The sequence below is a fragment of the Canis lupus genome, chromosome 23, assembly GCF_003254725.2.
Source record: "Canis lupus dingo isolate Sandy chromosome 23, ASM325472v2, whole genome shotgun sequence".
Taxonomy (NCBI): domain Eukaryota; kingdom Metazoa; phylum Chordata; class Mammalia; order Carnivora; family Canidae; genus Canis; species Canis lupus.
The window spans coordinates 41,714,417-41,735,237 of record NC_064265.1 but is presented as its reverse complement, the minus strand read 5'-3'; the positions used below and the strand labels follow the sequence as shown (position 1 = coordinate 41,735,237).

General features: G+C 35.2%; 1 protein-coding gene across 6 annotated transcripts in view; it reads left to right on the top strand.

Moving 5' to 3' along the window:
• Positions 1–19,245, top strand: part of LOC112661070 (phospholipid scramblase 1) — a 29,456-nt gene extending 10,211 nt beyond the window's left edge. For 5 of the 6 annotated variants that reach the window (XM_049100119.1, XM_025448937.3, XM_049100121.1 and 2 more), the window contains exons 4-8: positions 3,632–3,674; positions 6,484–6,704; positions 8,161–8,322; positions 14,437–14,598; positions 18,307–19,245. In XM_049100119.1, the coding sequence (XP_048956076.1) occupies positions 3,632–3,674; positions 6,484–6,704; positions 8,161–8,322; positions 14,437–14,598; positions 18,307–18,345 (627 nt within the window). In that variant the 3' untranslated portion in view covers positions 18,346–19,245. Of the gene's footprint in view, positions 1–1,490; positions 1,820–3,631; positions 3,675–6,483; positions 6,705–8,160; positions 8,323–14,436; positions 14,599–18,306 lie in introns of all 6 variants that reach the window. The other variant, XM_049100120.1, reaches the window with a different exon arrangement.
• The last annotated feature ends 1,576 nt before the right edge of the window (positions 19,246–20,821 follow it).

The window sequence follows — 20,821 nt, the reverse complement described above, 5'->3', positions numbered from 1 at the left end:
CAGAGCTTTTCTGTTCTCATATTTTAGATCTCAACAGAAATTTTTTTTCTATCTAATGTAACGAATTGATACCTTTCCCTCTCCACCATGCATTTTCTCTATAAGTTCAATCTGAAATCTTTTAAATCAAAGAATTTATTTTCCCTTTCCCAAAAGTTGCCTGTAAGCTTCCTGAGGGCAGGTTGCCTGTTGATAGCTGTGTCCTCTGATTCTAGAACAGAGCCAGTCACATTGTAGAATGTTGGTAAATATTTATTGTAAGAAGGAATGAATTATAAAAACTATATTTAAAAGATATTAGTATGAGATTTAGTCTCTTCTAAATCTTTTTAATGGTGTATGTGTTTTGCCTCAGTGATTTTTTAAGTACTTATAAATTACATAATCTAAGTATTAAATTTTATATAGCCTTTCCTGTTAAAATATTATGGAACACATTCCTTTGAAATTATATTCCATTCCTGTGGGATTGCTACTCTGTGGACTACTCATGGAAGCTTATGAAGTTCCATTGCAATCACAAATTCACATGGAATACAGAATATACGCTTATTAAATTTCTTCCTCTCCTGTGCTTCTTAAATACTTAAGATTGCCTATTGTAACTTTTTATCTTCCTTAGTTCTCAAATTATATTTTTCAGAGTGCTGTAAATTATAAAACTTAAATTTGTAATCTATCATACTGGATGATTTTTTCATGTAGGAGGTTTTAGGATAGGAATGTACCATGCCTGAAAATTTCAGGCTGATTGTTCACCCAGATAAGCATCTGGACAATATTGGAAGTAACAACATGCTTTTACCTTTATGCCAAGGTTTCTCAATGGCAGCACTATAATATTTGGAGATGAATAACTCTTTTTATTTTTCAGGGTACCATTCTAGCATTTCAGGAAGTATTTAGCAGCATCACTGACCTCTGTTTACCAGATGCCAGTATCACCCTCCATTCCAGCTGAAACAACCAAAAATATACCCAAACTTTGCCACATATTCTTTGAGGGGGCAAAACCACCCCTAGTTCTATACATAAAGGAGATACTGTTTCCTACAGTTCCAGAATTATCATATTTTTATACAATACTTTGGTTTCAGAAATGCTGATTCCAAGCCTTTTTGGGCCTTTTACTCCGTGCCATCTCTCTTTTCTATTAGGGCATTCCAGAATCTTTATGTAGGTGACTCTAGATCATTGTTGATTTCCTGTCACTTTCCTAGTTTTCAAGACTATTTTCAACTGAGTTTTGAGTGGTGGATAAGGCTTGGGCCAATCCTACTCCCAGCCCCAAGCCGTATAGGAGTGGATATGAAACCACAAATATTTCATTGAAAAATCGCTGAAAGATAAAAACACAACCTTTAAGCTTCATAAAAACAGGATTTCTGAGTTGAAATTTTAGTTTGTAGAGTTTTAGGAGTAATCCCAAAAGAATTCATGTTTCAAATTTTCTGTGCAGTTACAAATTATTTTACTTGTTTATATTTCAGGGCCTCCAGGACATATGGGCTACCCTGGCCCTCAGGTTGGCTATCCTGGCCCTCAGGTTGGCTATCCTGGCCCTCAGGTTGGCTATCCCGGCCCCCAGCCTGGCTATCCTGGCCCCCAGCCTGGCTATCCCGGCCCCCAGCCTGGCTATCCTGGCCCTCAGGCTGGCTACTCAATTCCACCAGCTGATTATTTAGGTGCTGGCCCAGTAGGCTTTCCTGTCCAACACCAGCCAGTGTATAATCAGCCAGGTGGACCTGCAGGGGTACCATGGATGCCAGCACCACCACCTCCATTAGACTGTCCACCTGGATTGGAATATTTAAGTCAGGTAATTCTAAATAAGTGAAACACTCATAAAAAAATAAAATTGTGCATATCATTTGCTTAATGAAATTAACAAATGACTAATTCAGAAAAGTCTGAAATGGTAAAACATTTTACACTAACAAATTACTATAAGTCTTCTAGGTCAAGTTTACTTTCAAAGCAAAATATAAATGTCTCATGAAATTGTGTTTTCTATGATTTTGAATATACTCTGTGGCAATGGTCAATAGCAAACTTTAATTAAGCACTATTTTCCAGAGTTTGTTCCTAAGTATAACACATGCATTAACTTATCTAATCCCTTAGAAGCTCTATGATATATAGGTGCTATAATTATCATCATTTTACAGAAGAGGAAACTGAGGTCCAGGGAGATTATATAACTGACTCAGGGTCAAAACACTAAGGAATGGCTTCTTAATTCTGGAAACTTGGTTCTAGATCTTGTTCTTTAATCTTAACACCGAATAACTTCCTGAGAGGTGAATAGAAACATTAAACTAAATTTAGTGCTGAGTGTCAAGGTGCCTGGGTGGCTCAGTTGGTTAAGTGTCTGCCTCCAGCTCAGGTCATTATCCCAGGTTCCTGGGATTGAACCCAGGGTCAAACTCCCTGCTCAGCAGAGTCTGCTTCTCCTTTCTCTGCCCCTCCCTCCAGCTTGTGCACTCTCTCTCTCATAAATAAACAAAAAAATCTTTTTAAAAAATTTAGTGTTGATATCAATAAGTGGTACCAAAAACTGAGAGTTAATATTTTCTGTATAACATGATTCACTTTTTGTTATAATTAATAAAACTATATTTTATGATGCTTTGTCCTTTGGAAGAACCAATTTTATTAACACCACCAGTGAGGAAAAAAAAAAATCCTTTTTTTTCCCTTGCCCATATCCTAGCAATGTGAAGGTTAGTATTTGCTTAATGTTGGAAATCTGGTATGTAAACTGGGAATATGAAATTATTTGTGTCTAATCTATAAACAGCTATTCCTGCGATAACTAACCAGTTTTAAGTAAATGAATTGGCTCTCTTTTACTCTCTGTACTACTTTAATTTTCCCCAATGCACTTGGGTGTTGTAAGAACTATTAGTAGTTCATACAATCCAAGAAATACTTTAAACAGATTCTTTTTAAAAATCAAGGCCTTACAAAATATATAGGGGAAGTTATTACCTGCTCCAAAAGGTAATATCAAGCACACTTCAAATTTGTTTTTTAAATTTGGAAAGAATTTTTAAATTTGGAAAGAAGCACTTTAAATGGATAAGGAGTCTTAATATTTCTTAAGTCTTTTCAAGAAGGAACTTTTTTTTTTTAATTTTTAGAGGGATTCCAGTGTAAGTCAATTTTATTTGACCTGAATTTGCCCACGTTAATAGTGAACACATTCAATAGATTGTTTTTCTTTTTCTTTTTTAAAGATTTTATTTGAGAAAGAGAGAGCATGCATGCATGTGCAAGCACACAAAAATGGCAGGGAGGGGCGGAGGGAAAGGGAGAAGCAGACTTCCCACTGAGTCGGGAGCCCAACTCCCGGCTGATCCCAGGACCCTGAGATCATGACCTGAGCCAAAGCCAGCCACTTAACCAATTGAGCCACCCAGGTGCCCCAGTAGATTGTTTTCAATTAAAGATATATTAACTTTAATTTTATACCTTTAGGTATAAAAGTTTAGAAGTAAGACATGATATTATTAAATATTGATAAATATTGACAATTTATTATATACGTTCCTTAAAATAGAAAACACAAATATTAATTTTGGTATAAAAAGAATGAAAATATCGTCTTTTTTTTTTTTTACTATAATAGATAGATCAAATACTGATTCATCAGCAAATTGAGCTTCTGGAAGGTATGTATTCATTTTATTGACCATATTTCTAGAAAGAAGATGTTTTTACAGATAAAAGCATATCAGCAACCACAAATATAACACTTTCACTGATGTGGAACAGTTAAATCTGATTATTTACAAATGTCTTTCTTCATGATAATGAAATGATGGCAATTATCAGTGGCACATTTCTGGAAATTAGAAGTCAACTTGTAAAACACCATTATTCTGAGCATCCATCCTCATGCCAACTTAGAAGGAAGCCCATCAAAAGTTACTTTTGCTCCCACTTCCCTCTAGAAATCATTTCAGCTGTTTTCTCCAGCCTGACATGATCTTGATGCTGACACAGAACCATATGCACTAGTTCAGTTACCTTGGTACATTTCTAAAGCCAGGAAAGTCCTTCAATTTGGATGGGTATGTTTTGGAAAATGTATTCTTGCCAACAATTTATATCAGGAGTTCATATGAACCTTGTAAGACCTTTGTTCTGTGGGCTGTGGATTATCACCTTGGGTGCAGGGCTAATGCATTGTTGGAGGATGCTGATCAGTAGGCTTGGAGGCCTGGCTTCTTAAAACAGCACTCCTGCTCATGTGAATGGCAAATAAATATTTCCTTGGGTACAGCACTCCTGAGGTGCAAGGTAAACTTAAGAAGCCACCAGATGCTTCAAGACTCTTACCAGGGGAAAGAGAACCTAGATGCCTTCATGAACCATGGTGTCTTTCTTCTAGATATAAAGAGTAATGAACGCTCAGCTAGAGTTTATAATATATCTGTTAAGTCCTTCATCTCTCTGCAAAGTTTGTTTCCAATGGTAGAAATTATAACTATGAATAGTAAGAGCAGAATAATAGATTTAGTTTTGCCTGTTTTATTTAAATTGCTTATAATGAAAAAAAAGTAATAAATTGCTTATAATGTACGTTGTTAGATATTTATAATATGCGTGTTTTTAGTTAATACTAAGTTTTCCCTGGAAAGGCATTCTTTGTTGCTTGATAATTAGTACTTTGAATTTTTTAATGTTTTAAGAAATTTATTTTTGATGTCATAAAATCAAACCAAACCAGATACTGTACATCATAAAGCACTCCCCATTTATAGTTTTTAAATGTATAAGTTTTATACATATCATGAAAGGTAAAGTAAGTTCAAAATTTATAGTTATTCTTCAGTTTTCTAATAGTGATGTCTTCAATTTTCTTCTTTTCTCTTCATCTCAATGAAAGTATATATTGTAACATGATAGCATAAAGAGATGGAGATTATTCCATTTATTTTTACCATCTGAGTGTATGACAGGCACTTACTTCCCAATTCAAAACTTTATAGACAGTAATGATGACCATAGAAGTCTTATTTCATTCTCATTTTGTAACTAGAAGGTAACTTAGAGATTGTGTAAACCCATTCATCTCATTTTACAGATAAACTAGCTAAGAATTTGAGATTAAGCTAGCTAATGAAACATTTAGATAACAGACTCCATGTTACGAATCAGTTTAATTTTTTTCTTACACAGCACTTGACTGGCAGATGTTGAGGTCAAGGGTGGTTCTTTTAAAAATCCAAAGGCTGGCTGAAGCCAGCTAAGATACTTAAGAGAGGCCATGATCATAGAATTTATGAAGGACATCTATATCTGACTAAGTCTATCCACACAGATATTAGAGAATATTTTTTGTCTCCATATGTATCTCTCTATCATTCATTATATATTGGTGGCTTTCTGGCATCTCATGACCCACGTTAATGAGGACTGTAACTAGTAGGACTGTTAATGTTCCCCTGGCTCTAAGCAAGGAGAGGTTTGCAATGTGTGATTCAGTATAGGAGCCCATTGGTAAGATGTCACATGGACATCAGCATTTAGCATACCTCTGTCCCCTTGCGAAAAGATTAGCCTCCTCCAGAGTACAGAATTTACGTAGGATGCCAGTGGTCTAGATAGCCTATTGAGTTGCAGCCTTGGTTGCGAAGCACCTCTTCCCATTGTCTAATACCCATCACCCACTTCTGAACAACTACCACTAAGCTAAACCATTTTTTTTTTCCATTTTGGCAGCATTGCTACTCATATTTGGAAATTGCACCACTGATCAGAGCTGTGTTCCTTCATCCAACCCACTATTTTTAAAAGGGTTTAAGAAAAGAGTTCCTTAACAATTTAGACATTTTTCATAAATATGGAGATTAAAAAATGTGCAAAGGCCAGTAGGGCAAATCTTAAACCAGGGTGCTCTGAGCCCAATGTGATGTTCTAATTCACCCTCCATTTTAACCCCCCCCCTTTCTTAATGCACAAGTGTGCATTAAGAGTAAGCCCTGTCATTACTTACCGTCACACAGTGCAAAAACATAAGCCATAAATATTATATATAAAAAAACTCAAGCCAATTTTTTCAACAGAATATTTCATAGAGTATAAACATAGCAACCATCCTATATTCCCTTATATAATTGAATATTAGAAAACTATACCAAGCAAGTGGATATTTTCTGCATGCACAAAGCAAGCTATGACCATCTACAGCACTGTACCATCCCTCAGAAGCAGTCTGTCTTTCTGACATGAGACTATGGAATTAAGAAGATAGGAGTTTTCTTTTCCCTGTCTTACACAGAGACTTTAATTTCTCTGTTCCTTAATACCTTCTCCTTCTTTTTTCCCTTTATCTTTTATCCTCTATCTAGATCATCTCTAAACACCTTTCCTTTTTGTTAAAGTATGATCTACAAATGGTAAGATATAGTATAGGATAGATTCGATATTCTTTTAGTATAATGGTCATAATGATTCCCTCTCTTATGTTTTTAGTCATAACAGGTTTTGAAACTAATAACAAATATGAAATTAAGAACAGCTTTGGACAGAGGATTTACTTTGCAGCAGAGGATACGGATTTCTGTACCCGAAATTGCTGTGGAGCTTCTAGGCCTTTTACCATAAGGATTCTTGATAATATGGGCCAAGAAGTTATAACTCTGGAGAGACCACTAAGGTGTGGCAGCTGTTGTTGCCCTTGCTGCCTTCAGGAGGTCAGTGAGTAGTTCAGTAAGAATTGTTACCCTTTTATTGAATTTATGTAATCAAATGAGATTTAAAGGAAAATTGATCCATAAGCTTATTGGTTTATACTTGAGAATAAATTGTCCAAGAAGAAAGGCAGGTGAAAAACAATGAGCAGTTAGCCTCATGGCCATGAGTAGTGTGTCTGTCTCATGGGGTTGAGATCAGAGATCTGAGACCAGGCTTCTTGATCTTCATGGAGATCTGAGAAGGTAGGGCACCTTGGTCAAATCCCTTACCTAAAATAAATGAGAAAAGTCTAGCCAAAGCCAGAGCAGTGACAACCTAGAGAATATTCTAGAATATCCTACATGTGTTCATCTTACAATTTGGGCCAACCTATTATAGAATGAACCTAGGAGAGGCCCCACATCTGAAAAAACTTCAATGCCTGTGTTTTTATATATCCTTAAAAATTATTAATGTATTTGGGCCCCCTGTAAGAGGTATATACCAGCTATGAGTACCATTAGCTCCATAAAGACCAGACTGTTTCATATTACTTGGCAGCCCACTAATAGAGAATATATATTTCAGGGGAAATGCTGGGACACAGAGAGTTTATAGGGAAGTTGATGTTTGCCTGTATCTTCATTGGCCTGAGACCAGCCCTGCCAGGGTCACTCAGTCACTCCATAGAGGTGGCTGTTCTAGCATGACAGACACAGTTACAAGCACATGAATATTTGAAATCTAATACTGTATGTATTTTTAAAAGATAACTGAAATTGTTCATAGTGAACTATTTTATTTTCATATCATTTAAGTTAGATATAGTAATATTTATCCAGGAATATCTAAGGGAAAACTGAGAGTTTGATGGAATATGCTCTATAATATAATGATGATACTACAACTATATATTATGCTAGTTGATGGTAAAAAAATGGACCTAGGAAGTCATTTACTGATGAGCACACTGAGGCTCTTTAAAGGTCACCTAGCAGAGCCAAGATTCCACACTTCATTTTTTTTTTTTTTCCATTTTGGCAGCAGTGCTACTCATATTTGGAAATTGCACCACTGATCAGAGCTGTGTTCCTTCATCCAACCCACTATTTTTAAAAAGGTTTAAGAAAAGAGTTCCTTAACAATTTAGACATTTTTCATAAATATGGAGATTAAAAAATGTGCAAAGGCCAGTAGAGCAAATCTTAATAGTGAAGACTATGCATGCAGCCTGCCCAAGTTTATACCTCATCTTGTCTACTTTGTAGTTAGGAATCTGCTGTAAGTTAATTAACATCTCTGCTCCTCAGTTACTTTCTCTATAAATAGGCATAATTGTACCAAACTTGTAGGGATATCTTATGAATTAAGTGGTGCTTAAAATAGTGTCTGGCACTTAGAAAGTATTCAATAAGTGAGTTATTACTAGACATTATAATTATTATGATTTATATATATATTCTTTTGTCTTTGTAGATAGAAATCCAGGCTCCTCCTGGTGTACCTGTAGGTTATGTTAATCAGACCTGGCATCCATGCCTGCCAAAGTTTACAATTCAAAATGAGAGGAGAGAGGATGTGCTAAAAATTACAGGTCCGTGTCTTGTATGCAGCTGTTGTGCAGATGTTGATTTTGAGGTAAGAGATGTGATAATGTTTACAGGTCTTGCTTTCCTCATACAAGAATAATATAATTTGGTAGGATGTTACAAATAGAATACATTTGTGTGTCCTGATATTTCAAGAGGAAGACAGTATGCTTATATATTTAACTTTGGTCAGAGAGGTGGTTAATGCTCTGATTAAGCATCAGGGTTGATTATACTTTAAAAAAGGAAAAGCAGAGCCTTGTAGTCAAATAATAAGCAAAACATCCAACATTTGAACATGGTGGTTTCTGTGTGGACACTCCATATATTATCCATTTAAAATAAAATGTGAACCTCATCATCTAAGTCTGATTGCTAAAGCATATGAATTCTTCCTTAGTCCGAAGTACAGGTTGCCAGTGCTCTAGATCCTCTTCAGAAGTTCTGACATTTTTGAATTCCTGCAAAAAGCTCACTTATGCAAAGAGAGTTTTAAGAAATATACTGTAAGATGTATTTCCCAACTATGCTTCTTATCCATGTGTTAAATTTATTGACTGGAAACCACACTATATCTGTGTATTTACTACATGAAGGAATTTCATTATAGCAGTTTTCCCATAGATGGCCTAGCCTTGTAGCCCAAATTATTTAGTTGTAAATGTGTAAAAATAGGGAGATTTTATAACTTAATCTCATGGAAAATCATAAAATTTGTTAAGATGGACCAACATTTCCACAACAGGGGCAAAAATCTAAAACTAAGCAGGGCTGCCCCCTTATGATAAGATGTTTGAAATCTGCCGCTGTCCTTTACTTCCTACAGTTTCCATTGTCCAGCTCCATTATTTTATACTATCTGCGTGACTTCTCTAATCATATGATTTTCAATTCCTTTGTTAGACCTGGTTATATAAAAATGAATCCTTCCTCCCCTCAGTGACTTCAGAGTCGAAAAAGAAAGATAGGCAATTCTACGAAGATAGATAAAATAGAAACTTATAAAGACTCTTACAAAGGCATATACATAGCGTAAGGAGGAATTGAGGTGATGTATACTCTGCATGTGTAAAGACTTTATAGGTTTTTGTATAATAATAAGTTCTCTATAGAGAGGTCATCATTCCAGGAAAGACCCAAAGGACTGAGAGGTAATTGTTCTCTCAGGGAATATTAATAGAACTTTTGCTGACATATACTTTATTTGCAGAAATTAAGTACTGGTGTAACAAGTCAAGCTGGATTGCAAAACTTTTATATTTAATGCTAAGGAATTTAGAAATCTCCCAGCAACCTTTCTCAGTGAATACCTTAAAGCATCTGTTATATGTAATGAATTAACTCTTCTCCTGTGCATCCAGAATGGTCTAACTAGGTAACAAACTCTTTGAGGGAACTAAGAAAGTAGTCCCTTGAATCATTTTCTGTAGGCTATAATGGAAAGTTTGAAAGCAGGAATTATGAGTACAAGGAACCACTATGGACATGGACTCCATCATAGTGTTAATGGTATGGAAACTTAGAGTAGAAAAGAGATAATGGCCTGAACACAGCAGGAGCCATTCTAAAGGAAGAAATAAGAGACATTTCATAAGCATACCAAGTGGAATTGATTCATGGCTTTGATGTCAGTTGAGCATGAAAGAAAATTTGGAGATGATTCTGATGTCATACTGTTCTAATATCTGATGTTTAAGAAACTCAGTGAGGGGCACCTGAGTAACTCAGTCAGTAAAGTGTCCAACTCTTGATTTCAGATCAGATCCTGATCTCAGGGTTGTGAGATCAAGCCCCATAATGGGGGTTCCACACTTAAGATGGAGCCCACTTAAGATTCTCTCCGCCCTCTCTGTCCCTACTCTTTCAATCCCTCTCTCTCTCTCTCTCTCTCTCTCTCAAAAAAAAAAAAAAAAAAAAAAAAAAGAAACCTGAATGAATAATGATGTCATTAGCCAGTTAGCCAAGTTAACAATCTTGGAGAAGAAACAATTGATTTGTGAGAACCTCATAATTTATATTTGAGTTATGTTGGATTTTTAGTATGTAGAGAAAAAGTTTGGGATGTTTTCAGCATAAAAATCGTAGTTGAAGTCATTAGATTATCCCAAGGGTAGTAGAAGAAAGACAAGTGTGGAGATGATAAGGAAATCTGCCTCCTTCCAGAATTTTTGGTAGGAAAAAACATGAAGGTCTTAACACATTATAGTCCCCTTTATGAGTCCAAAGTCTAAATTCATACCACTGTTATGGATCAAAACCTCATAACATAAAAATTGGTTCTGAGTGGTGATACAGATGACAGAATCGAATGCAAAAGCACACTAGAATATCACCAAAAATTGATCACCAAACCTTTTCTGTTCCTATAGAATAAGCTGATCTTCACATGAATCGATCAAAAATGACAAAATGTTCTAGGAATTAATCCACCACCAACAAACTGCATAAAACAGAACAGTCTGCAATCAGTCATATAAGAAATATTTAAATAAACATTAAAGAGGCTAAAGAAGAAACAAAGAAGGTCATAAGAGAAGAATAAGACTATTAAAGAAAGGACAGGAGAATCTGAAAACAAACCAAATAGAAATTCCAGAAATAAGGAACGCTCATTGATGAAACCTCATTGGAAGGTTGAGCTGAAAATTAGATATAGGTGAGGAGGGAATTGATGAATTAGATGATCTATTTGAGAAAAATAAATGTGAGAGGTGAAAAGATAAATTTGAGGGGACCAAAAAAGTGTAAAGGGATGTGAAAGCTAGAATAAAATAGTCTTGCATATGCCAAAGAGCAGTTACAGGGGAAAAAAAAACAAACAAACGAATGCAGAGAATGTGCTGAGATAATATTCAAAGAGATAAATGGATAAGAATCATGTAGACTTGATGCCATGGATTCTCAGATTAAAAAAGGACAAGCAGTCCTGAGTAAGAAGAAATGACTCCCAGATACAACTTAAACTGCAAACTTCAAACTAAAAAGGAAATCTAAAATCAGCAAGTGGGTGGGTGGGGGGGGGAGGTTCTCTCTGCTATGTAATTCCCTAACCATTAGGAATTATGAACATTTTACTCTAAGTTTACTAGCTACCTGTGTTTGCTCTCTTTGAATTGTCTATTCATTGCCTGTATTTTTATTGGGTTATTTTTTTTCTTGTCAATTTATAAATGTAATTTGTATGTTGAAGATATTGACCCTGCATCCGTCCTCTGATCTGCAAATAGTTTCCACAAATCTACTCTTTCTTTGTGGACCTTATATACTTATGTGTGTGTGTGTGTGTGTGTGTGTGTGTATAAATATATGTATGCATATGTATACATTTTATTTGTTACATATAGTCACATATATCTATTTTAATATCTTCTGGTTCACCTGTCCTGATTATGATGAAGTTACCCCAACGTTATATTGTATTTACTCCTTTTTCAATCTTTTTATAGTTCACTCTTTAACTTACCAGGAATTTTATTTGTACAAGATAGGATCAGGGGATCCCTGGGTGGCACAGCGGTTTGGCGCCTGCCTTTGGCCCAGGGCGCGATCCTGGAGACCCGGGATCGAATCCCACATCAGGCTCCCGGTGCATGGAGCCTGCTTCTCCCTCTGCCTGTGTCTCTGCCTCTCTCTCTCTCTCTCTCTCTCTCTCTGTGACTATCATAAATAAATAAAAATTTAAAAAAAAAATTTTTTAAAAAAAAGATAGGATCAAACATTTTTTTCTTTCAGATGGCTAGATGGCTATAACATCACAATTTATTGAATAAATTAGTCATTCCTTGCTGAATTGAAATACCATACATTAAATTCCCACAAATAATGGGATCTATTTCTAGATTCTACTATTTCATTGATAGAATAATCTGTTTTACAACAGTGCCTTATGATTCAATTATGGCAACTTAATGATGTATTCTATAGCTAGTCAGAGCCAAACAGCCACTTATTAATTTTCTTTATCATTTTTTGCTGTTATCAGATTTTCATTTCCTGTGAATATTAAGGCTAAAAATGATTTAATCCTATTTACTTTTCAGTTGTAAATCATTATTCACATTTCTGAGCCTTTTTAAAACAAACTATATGTTCTACTTCTCTCATAAATTTTGGTAAATTTTTTATTTCTTATATAGGAATAAAAAGGAGAAATGTCAGTATTTGTTAAATCTAGTGGTAGGATTATGGTGGCTAAATTATCTGTTGTATATTTCATTTAAAAAACACTTTAGAAATTAAAAATGACTAAATTTTTAAATATAAGGTTTTTTTACTAGCTTCAAATGCTGATGACAGCTATTAATATGTAAAACACAGGTATGCAGAGCATCTAGGTGGTGCAGTCAGTTAAGCCTCCAACTCTTGTTTCAGCTCAGGCCATGATCTCAGGGTCCTGGGATCCAGCCTTGTGTCCATGCTCAGCATAGAATCTGCTTGAGATTTTCTCTCCTCCTTCTTCTGCCCCTCTGCTCATGCTCTCTCTCTCAAATAAATAAATCTTTAAAAACAAACAAAAAATACAGGTATGCAAGAGGGATTTGTAGTAGTCTATGTAGCCACAATAGTATACATAACAACCTCTAAAGCTCAGTGGATTAAAACTACAGGGATTTATTCTCATGTGAATAGATATGCAGGTCAGTTGTGTCTCAGGGAATATATCCAAGCTTCACTAGATGGCTCTGATTTGGGCTGTAAGTTGGTCTCAGGTCTACTCCAGGTATGTTCATTCTGGAACGGTAGCAAATACAGCTACCTGGATCATGCATTTCTAGTCTGATCACTGGAGAGCAACAACCAGACCAAAGCACTTAGCCATGTTTTAGGCCTCTACTCATGTCACATCTCTTAACATTCCATTGGTCAATCAAGTCACATGGCCAACCCTACCTATCAATGAACAGGAGCATAAACAAGACCTACAATTGGTCGGGGAGGGTAGTGCATGAATATTTGCTGAACCGTAATCTATGCTATCATAGTTATATTAGAAGTTAATTTCAGATTTTTAAAGAACCCATCCACCCACACCAAAAGAAAATGAGTCAACTGTGTTCCGTTTCCCCACATTTTTAAAAAAAGATTTTATTTATTTATTTGACAGAGGGAGAGTGTGAGAGTGCACAAGCGGGGCGGGGGCAGCAGAGGGAGAGAGAGAACCAGACACCCTGCTGAGCAGGGAGCCTGACATGGGGCTCGTTCCTAGGACCCGGGGATCATGACCTGGGCCAAAAGCAGATGCTTAACTGACTGAGCCACCCAGATGCCCCCAGTTAATTCACATTTATTTTGCTCTTCTCAACCTGAGCTAGGGCTTAAGTAGGTGTGGCTAGCACTTGTGGTACCTTGTGCACATTTAAAAAGGATTCATCTCTTCCTAGTTTGACATACATAACTCTACATGCATGTACCAGGGTAAGTGTGGGCTACATTCATCCCCACACATGCCTACTTGGTGAGGTGCATTTGTCCAGTCACAGTCTGTTCAACTCTTTAAGATGGCTCTGGGCTTTCCTCAAGCAGAATTGTAAAATCAGAAAAATTTTACTTTGGAGCTCTTTTTATCATACATGCTTCTTTTTGTTGTTGACTGTGCATCCACCCTACTGTCTAGTGTTACCCCAACCCTTGACCTGGGGCACCCCATCAAGTTGCTTATTAGCTATTTTCTTGTACTCAAAACTGCCAGTCTTCTTTTCCAGGCTCTTCACATTTCATATTTTCCTACTGATGGTAGTAATAAACCATCTCATCATATTTAAACACTTAGCTTATGTAAACCCCCTGTGCATCTCTTATAGAATGGGGTATTAGTTAGTATCCTCCTCATGGCTTCTAGAGATTTCACCAAAGAAACATCTTAGATTTGTATCTTTTCCTACTTAAATTTTATTTTGGATCATTTGTTACTTTCTTAATGTAGAAAATGTTAAATTTTTAGGCAAAACTACTTTCATGTAAGTTCACTGTAACAAAAAAACATATATTTTTTCATGCATCTAAAAGTAGATACAGGAATATATATACATTTAATGAGTGATATTATGTATTTATAGTTAAGTATTCCATGTAATTTTGATAGGGTATTTCATTTTATTTCAACTTTTAGTGTGTTACTAGTTTTCTAGAATTCTTTAAAAATGTATTTTTTTTTTCATTTTAGATTAAATCTCTTGATGAAGAAAATGTGGTTGGCAAGATTTCCAAGCAGTGGACTGGTTTGGTGAGAGAGGCATTTACAGATACTGATAACTTTGGCATCCAGTTCCCTTTAGATCTTGATGTGAAAATGAAAGCTGTGATGCTCGGTGCATGTTTCCTCATCGTGAGTCTATTCTTGCTAATCCTGGGTTTAGAGGCTTTATTTAGTGTCATTCTGAAATGATTTAGTAAATTGTACATTTTTAAATGACTTTGTTAAATTTATAGGTTTTATTCCAAGGGGCTGCATTTAATTCTAGCTCCGAAATTTCATTTTCTCCTGGTATTCTGGGTTCACATGTGACTAATTTCTCTGGGAAGTCTGTGCAGTTTCTTATGGTAACAAAAGGACCTCATATGTTACGGAGGAGTCCTGGTCTTTGGGGTTTTTATTTAAAAGTTGAAATCGGTGCTTTGGAAAAGAGTTTGAATTTGGGCTTACATGGATTAGACTCAGTAAAACTAGATTTTCATCCTGATTCAGTATTAAATCATCTAACACAGGAGTGTAAACTCCAATAAGAGTAAATAAACAACCAATTAAGCCATTAGGTAGAATTGCCATTTGAGAGGAATTACATGTAATAAAGCGGTGGTTCTGAACTTATCTTCACATTAAATCAGCTAGGAAACTTTAAAAAAACCCAAGTATCAGGCTGTACCCCAATTTAACTAAATTAGAAGGTCAGAATTAGAAGTTTGGATAGCTCCCCAGATAACTCCATATGCAGCCAAAGCCAATGACTCATGGGACAGAGTAATAGTTTTCAACCCTAGCTGCAATAGAAATACCTGGATACCTTTCAAACCCCTTATGTCAAGACTACATCCAGAAAATAAATCAAAATCTCTGCAGTTGGGACCAAGCCTGCAAGCTGTCAGGTGATTGCAATGTGCAAGCAAGGTTTGGAACCACTGGATGAAAATCTTAAACACTGACATGGTGATGCAGTTCCAAAAAAAAAAAACTAAAAAATGAGAGAATACACAGAAAAAAGATCCAGTTACTTCAACAAATAAATGTCAGGAAATCTTTTTAAGATAAAAATAATGGGAAAAAAAGAGATACATCAACTTAAGCAGTTTGTAGACCATATTTAGATACTAATTGCAGAAATATAAAAAGACATTTAGAAGGAATTCAAAAAAATTTGAACATTGGTTATTGATGATATTAATAATTATTACTTTTTAAAAATGTTAGTAATAATGGGCTTATATAAAAGCAAAAGAGTCCAAATTTTTAGGGGCACACACTGAAGTGTTTCAGAATAAAATGGTATAATATCATAGATTTACTTTTCAATAATGAGGGTGAGGGCAGGGGAATCGAGGGGGTTAAGTAGTTAATGAACCAAGATTAGCCATGTTAATAATTATTAAAGCTCAATGAGTGGCCATTGGGATTTTATTTTGCTATTCTATCTAATTTGGTTTAGGCTCAATATTTTCTATATAAAGTTTTAAATATAACCACAGTTCTGTTTAAAAACTATGTTTTCACTGTTTATTTCACGTGAAAAGTAAAATTAAACTTAACCTTAGGAAACTGTTTGACCAGAGGTACACATACCATAAGCAAAGGCATATAAATGGAAGAGAAGATAGTCTGGGATGGTTGGATATATGAGAAATGGGATTGAGAGTTGTGTTAGGGTTATTAGGAAATTACTTGGGGTAGATTGGGCCTCTTCTAAAGGACTTTTAAAGATTGGACAAATTCTTGTAGATGTTGGGAAGATACTGAAAATTATTTAATTGGTTGGCTTTAAACTAGGTATAAATAAAATAGTAATAAATCCAAATCTCAGAAAGATAAATCCTGGTAACTATATGAGAAATGGACTGATGAGAGGTAAAATTACACTAATGCAACTGTAAGGGAATGATGATAAGAATTAAATTATTTCTTTGTGAACAAATAAAGGAAAATGATAGAAGTGAGAGAAAATCCATAAAATTTGATGAAAGTCATAGGGAAGAGGGTCTGGTTAGGCACTGATATAGTGAAGCAAGTTGGGAACACAGTGGACAAGTTTGAGACAGAAATCATAAAACTGAGCCAAAAAACAGGAAAGAATATCCAATGAAAAAAAGACAGTCTCTTCAATAAATGGTGCTGGAAAAACTAGCCACATGTAGAATGAAACTGGACCATCTTCTTGCATGATATACAAAGATAAACTCAAAATACATGAAAGACCTAAATGTGAGACAGAAATCCATCAAAACCCTAGAAGAGAACACAGATAGCAACCTCTTCCACCCTAGGTGCAGCAACTTCTTGCTGGACATATCTCCAAAGGCAAGAGAAACAAAAGCAAAAATGAACTATTGGAACTTCACCAAGATAAAAGGCTTCTTCACAGTAAAACAATCAATCAATAAAACTAAAAGGCAACCTACAGAATGGGAGAAGATATTTGCAAATGACATATGAGATAAATGGCTAGAATCCAGGATCTATAAAGAACTTAATAAACTGAACACCCAAAAAATAATCCAATCAAGAAATGGGCAGAAGAAAAAAAATGAAATGGGCAGAAGACATTAACAGACTTTTCTCCAAAGAAGACATCCAAGTGGCCAACAGACACATGGAAAAATGCTCCACATTGCTTGCTATCCAGGAAATACAAACCAAAACCATAATGAGATACCACTTTACACCAGTGAGAATGGATAAAAATAACAAAACAGAAAATAAAAAATGTTGTCAAGGATGTGGGGAAAGGGGAACCCTCTTACACTGTTGATGGGAACGCAAGCTAGTGTAGCCACTCTGGAAAACAGTGTGGAGGTTCCTCAAGAAGGTAAAAATGGTACTACCCTATGATCCAGCAATTGTACTACTAGGTATTTACCCCGAAGATACAAATGTAGTGAACCGAAGAGGCACCCGCACCCCAATGTTTATAGCAGCAATGTCCAGAATAGCCAAACTGTGGAAAGAGCCCAGATGTCCGTCAACAGATGAATGGATAAAGAAGATGTGGTGTATGTATACAATGGAATATTGCTCAGCCATCAGAAAATACAAATACTTACCCTTTACATTGATGTGAATAGAACTGGAGGGTATTATGCTGAGTGAAATAAGTCAGAGAAAGACAATTATGATATGGGTTCACTCATTTGTGGAATATAAGAAACAGTACAGGGTATAATAGGTAAGGGAGAGAAAACTGAATGGGAAGTCATTAGAGAGAGAGAAAGTCATAAGAGACTCTTAACTATAGGAAACAAACTGAAGATTCAAGGAGGGGAGGTGGGTGGGGGAGATGGAGCAACTGGGTGATGGGCCTTAAGGAGGGCACGTGATGTAATGAGCACTGGGTGTTGTATGCAATTGGTAAATTATTGAACATTACATCTTAAACTAAGTATGTACTTTATGTTGGCTAATTGAATTTAAATAATAAAAAAAACTGGCCAAAAATAATCTAAGATGGATGCTACCTGTAAGATGCTGTCATTCTCCTGAAAAAAATCTGAAAGTTGTACATTGAATTCCAGTCTCAAAAGAAGTTGTATTACTAGAGAAAGAGTACAAAAAGTTAAGGAAGAACAAAAAGAGAAACATTTTGAGTGGAAAAATTAGAAAAAGTGATATTTAGAGAAATTACCGATAATTAAATTCATGAAGGTAATCAGTAAGTGAATAAAATTACAGGATTTACTTGCTATTAAATTGGAAAGCTACCAACTTTTCCCAGATCTACTTATTTTGTCATTTTTTTCCTTAGCAGTTATATTATTGTTTCATCAGACCCCTTAACACTTATGATATCTGTTGCTGAAAACACATTTCTGTACTTTTGTTTTTATCTAGGACTTCATGTTTTTTGAAAAGAGTGGAAATAACGAATAAAAAGGAATGTGGCAGTGGATTAATGAAAGTCTCCTCAGAATGCATGAAGTCTGTATATTGATTGGGACTATGTAAAAGAAAAGCTCACTTTTTTCCTTTATTGAAATGAGTTATAGCATATGTGAATTATACTGTGATGCCTGAAGCTCTTGTTATATGACATGACTTTTCAAATTATGAATTGATTTTCTGTATCACTTACTGATAAATGTTTTTATGCATTTTCTTTTATTTCATACATGTTCTTTTTCTTTGTGCATTTTGGAGAAAGGACATGGGAATTTTTACATTTAATCATGAAACCTCTCATGTAAATTGTTTTGAACTATGATCTCTTTTATTTTCAATTTTTGTAGAAAATTAAAGCCTTATTAAAGTAATTTTAATATAAAAGGTTACATTTTATTAAATATAGTTCCAATTTACTTCACGGGTATAACAACTAATGTTATTTTGCAAATACTATATATTCACATAAGTTATAAATCAATATAATTTCAGTTTCCTTTAAAATTATGTTAAAATAATAATATTCATATTACCAAGGAACATAAAATGTATATTTGTGTTTTCAACAAATTACAGTATATTTAATTTCTTTTCTAAGTTAATCTTCTACTATAAAAAGATTTTCATATTAACAAGACAATAAATTACTGATATTTCAATGATTTCCAAGGAAAAAGATATGTCCTTAAGAAGAATATATTTAAAGACTCACTATAAAACTGGAACATTGGGCAGCCCAGGTGGCTCAGCGGTTTAGCACCGCCTTCAGCCCAGGGTGTGATCCTGGAGACCAGGTTCGAGTCCCACGTCAGGCTCCCTGCATGAAGCCTGCTTCTCCCTCTGCCTGTGTCTATGCCTCTCTCTCTCTCTCTCTCTCTCTCTCTCTGTCTCTCATGAATAAATAAAATATTTTTAAAAAACTAGAACATTTTTATAATTTTTGAAGTAATTATTAACACATTATATATCCTGTATTCATTTTCATTCACAGAGCATAATAGTTATGAGATCATTCAGGTTAAATAGAATATATGTTCACCTGAGTAGAAACTTCAGTAATGGTCTGTAGATTATTTATACCAACAATCAAATAACTGATTTAAATATTGTTATATTTCTTTCCATATTTTATTTTTATTTTTAAATAAGCTGTGCATAATCCATTTAGATGGTATCCTGAACCTTACACATTCCCCATCTTTTCCCTTTTGGGTCACCTTTCAAAGGAGCAAAAGCATATAATGATCTTTATTAAATCCATACCAGTGCTGTAAAATAAGATTTCTACCTGTCAGAAACTTAAAGGCATTTTCATACTCTGTTTTATAGGAAAGACTGGATGGATCAAGAGATGTCTAACCCACAGTTTAACTCATTAGCCTAAACAACTCCTCCATGCCAGATTCTAATAATTCAGGGTAACCAAAACACTCATGTGCAGTTTACAGTTGGTACAGACAGCATGCCAGGTCAAGCGAAGGTACTTGCATGGCTGTTTCCTAGTGGCTTTACTTATGCCAGGTCAAGAAAGGGAGGGCTTTCCCTACTAGCTATCAGATAACACAACCAACCCCAAATGACGCTAGAGGTACTGGCATTATTCCTGGGACAGGAATAATCTTACTTTCATTTTCCCTCTTCTCTCCCACTCCTCCCAGTTCTCCGCATAGAATGCAGGATCTCTGGTCAAGCAAAGTAAAACTACACATGATCTAAACAGTCCTTCCCTTCTCTAAGAAAGTGCAAGGAAGAGTTGAGCAGAAACTCACTATCTGTAGAACCCATTTAAGTGCAAATACTAGAAAAATATATTACCATGAAACATTAATAGAAAAATCATCACATGTGAAAAGTTAGAAATTTAAATGAGAAAATTACTAGTTATTACAACAAATGTCCTGACATTTGTACACAAATTTATAACTTCAAGGAGATTTGAGGGAATGCTGCAGATTACCTTCTGGAAAAGGCAGGAGAGAAAAAGGAACATTCTTGTGAGAACAAAATTTTAATGTTGAAAAATTTGACGACCACATTTTAAAGTATGACGGAGACACTAGATTGCATAAAGTAGAAGGATAACGTGATAAAAGAGATTTTAGAAAGTCCAGGAAGTCAGATAAACTGAAATGATAGAAAAGGTGATTCCTAGTAACAAATATACCGATTTTAATTGATACACAACAGGAATTTCAGAAGCAGAAATCAGATGAGGCCGAGAGAATACTATAAAAGTATAAGAAAATATATTTGCAATCAAAATGGACTGTAGTCTCTAGGTGTTTGGATTTACCACACAGCAGACAAAATTAATGGCAATAACATAATTATTCATAAAAGAATTATTGTATGCCTGCACTATGGCAAGCATTGTTAGACTAGTAGACTGAATTCTGTGGCCAACTTCTATGATATTCCCAGTCTTCTATGATTACTTCACCAGTAGGGTGAAGTAATCATTATTCTT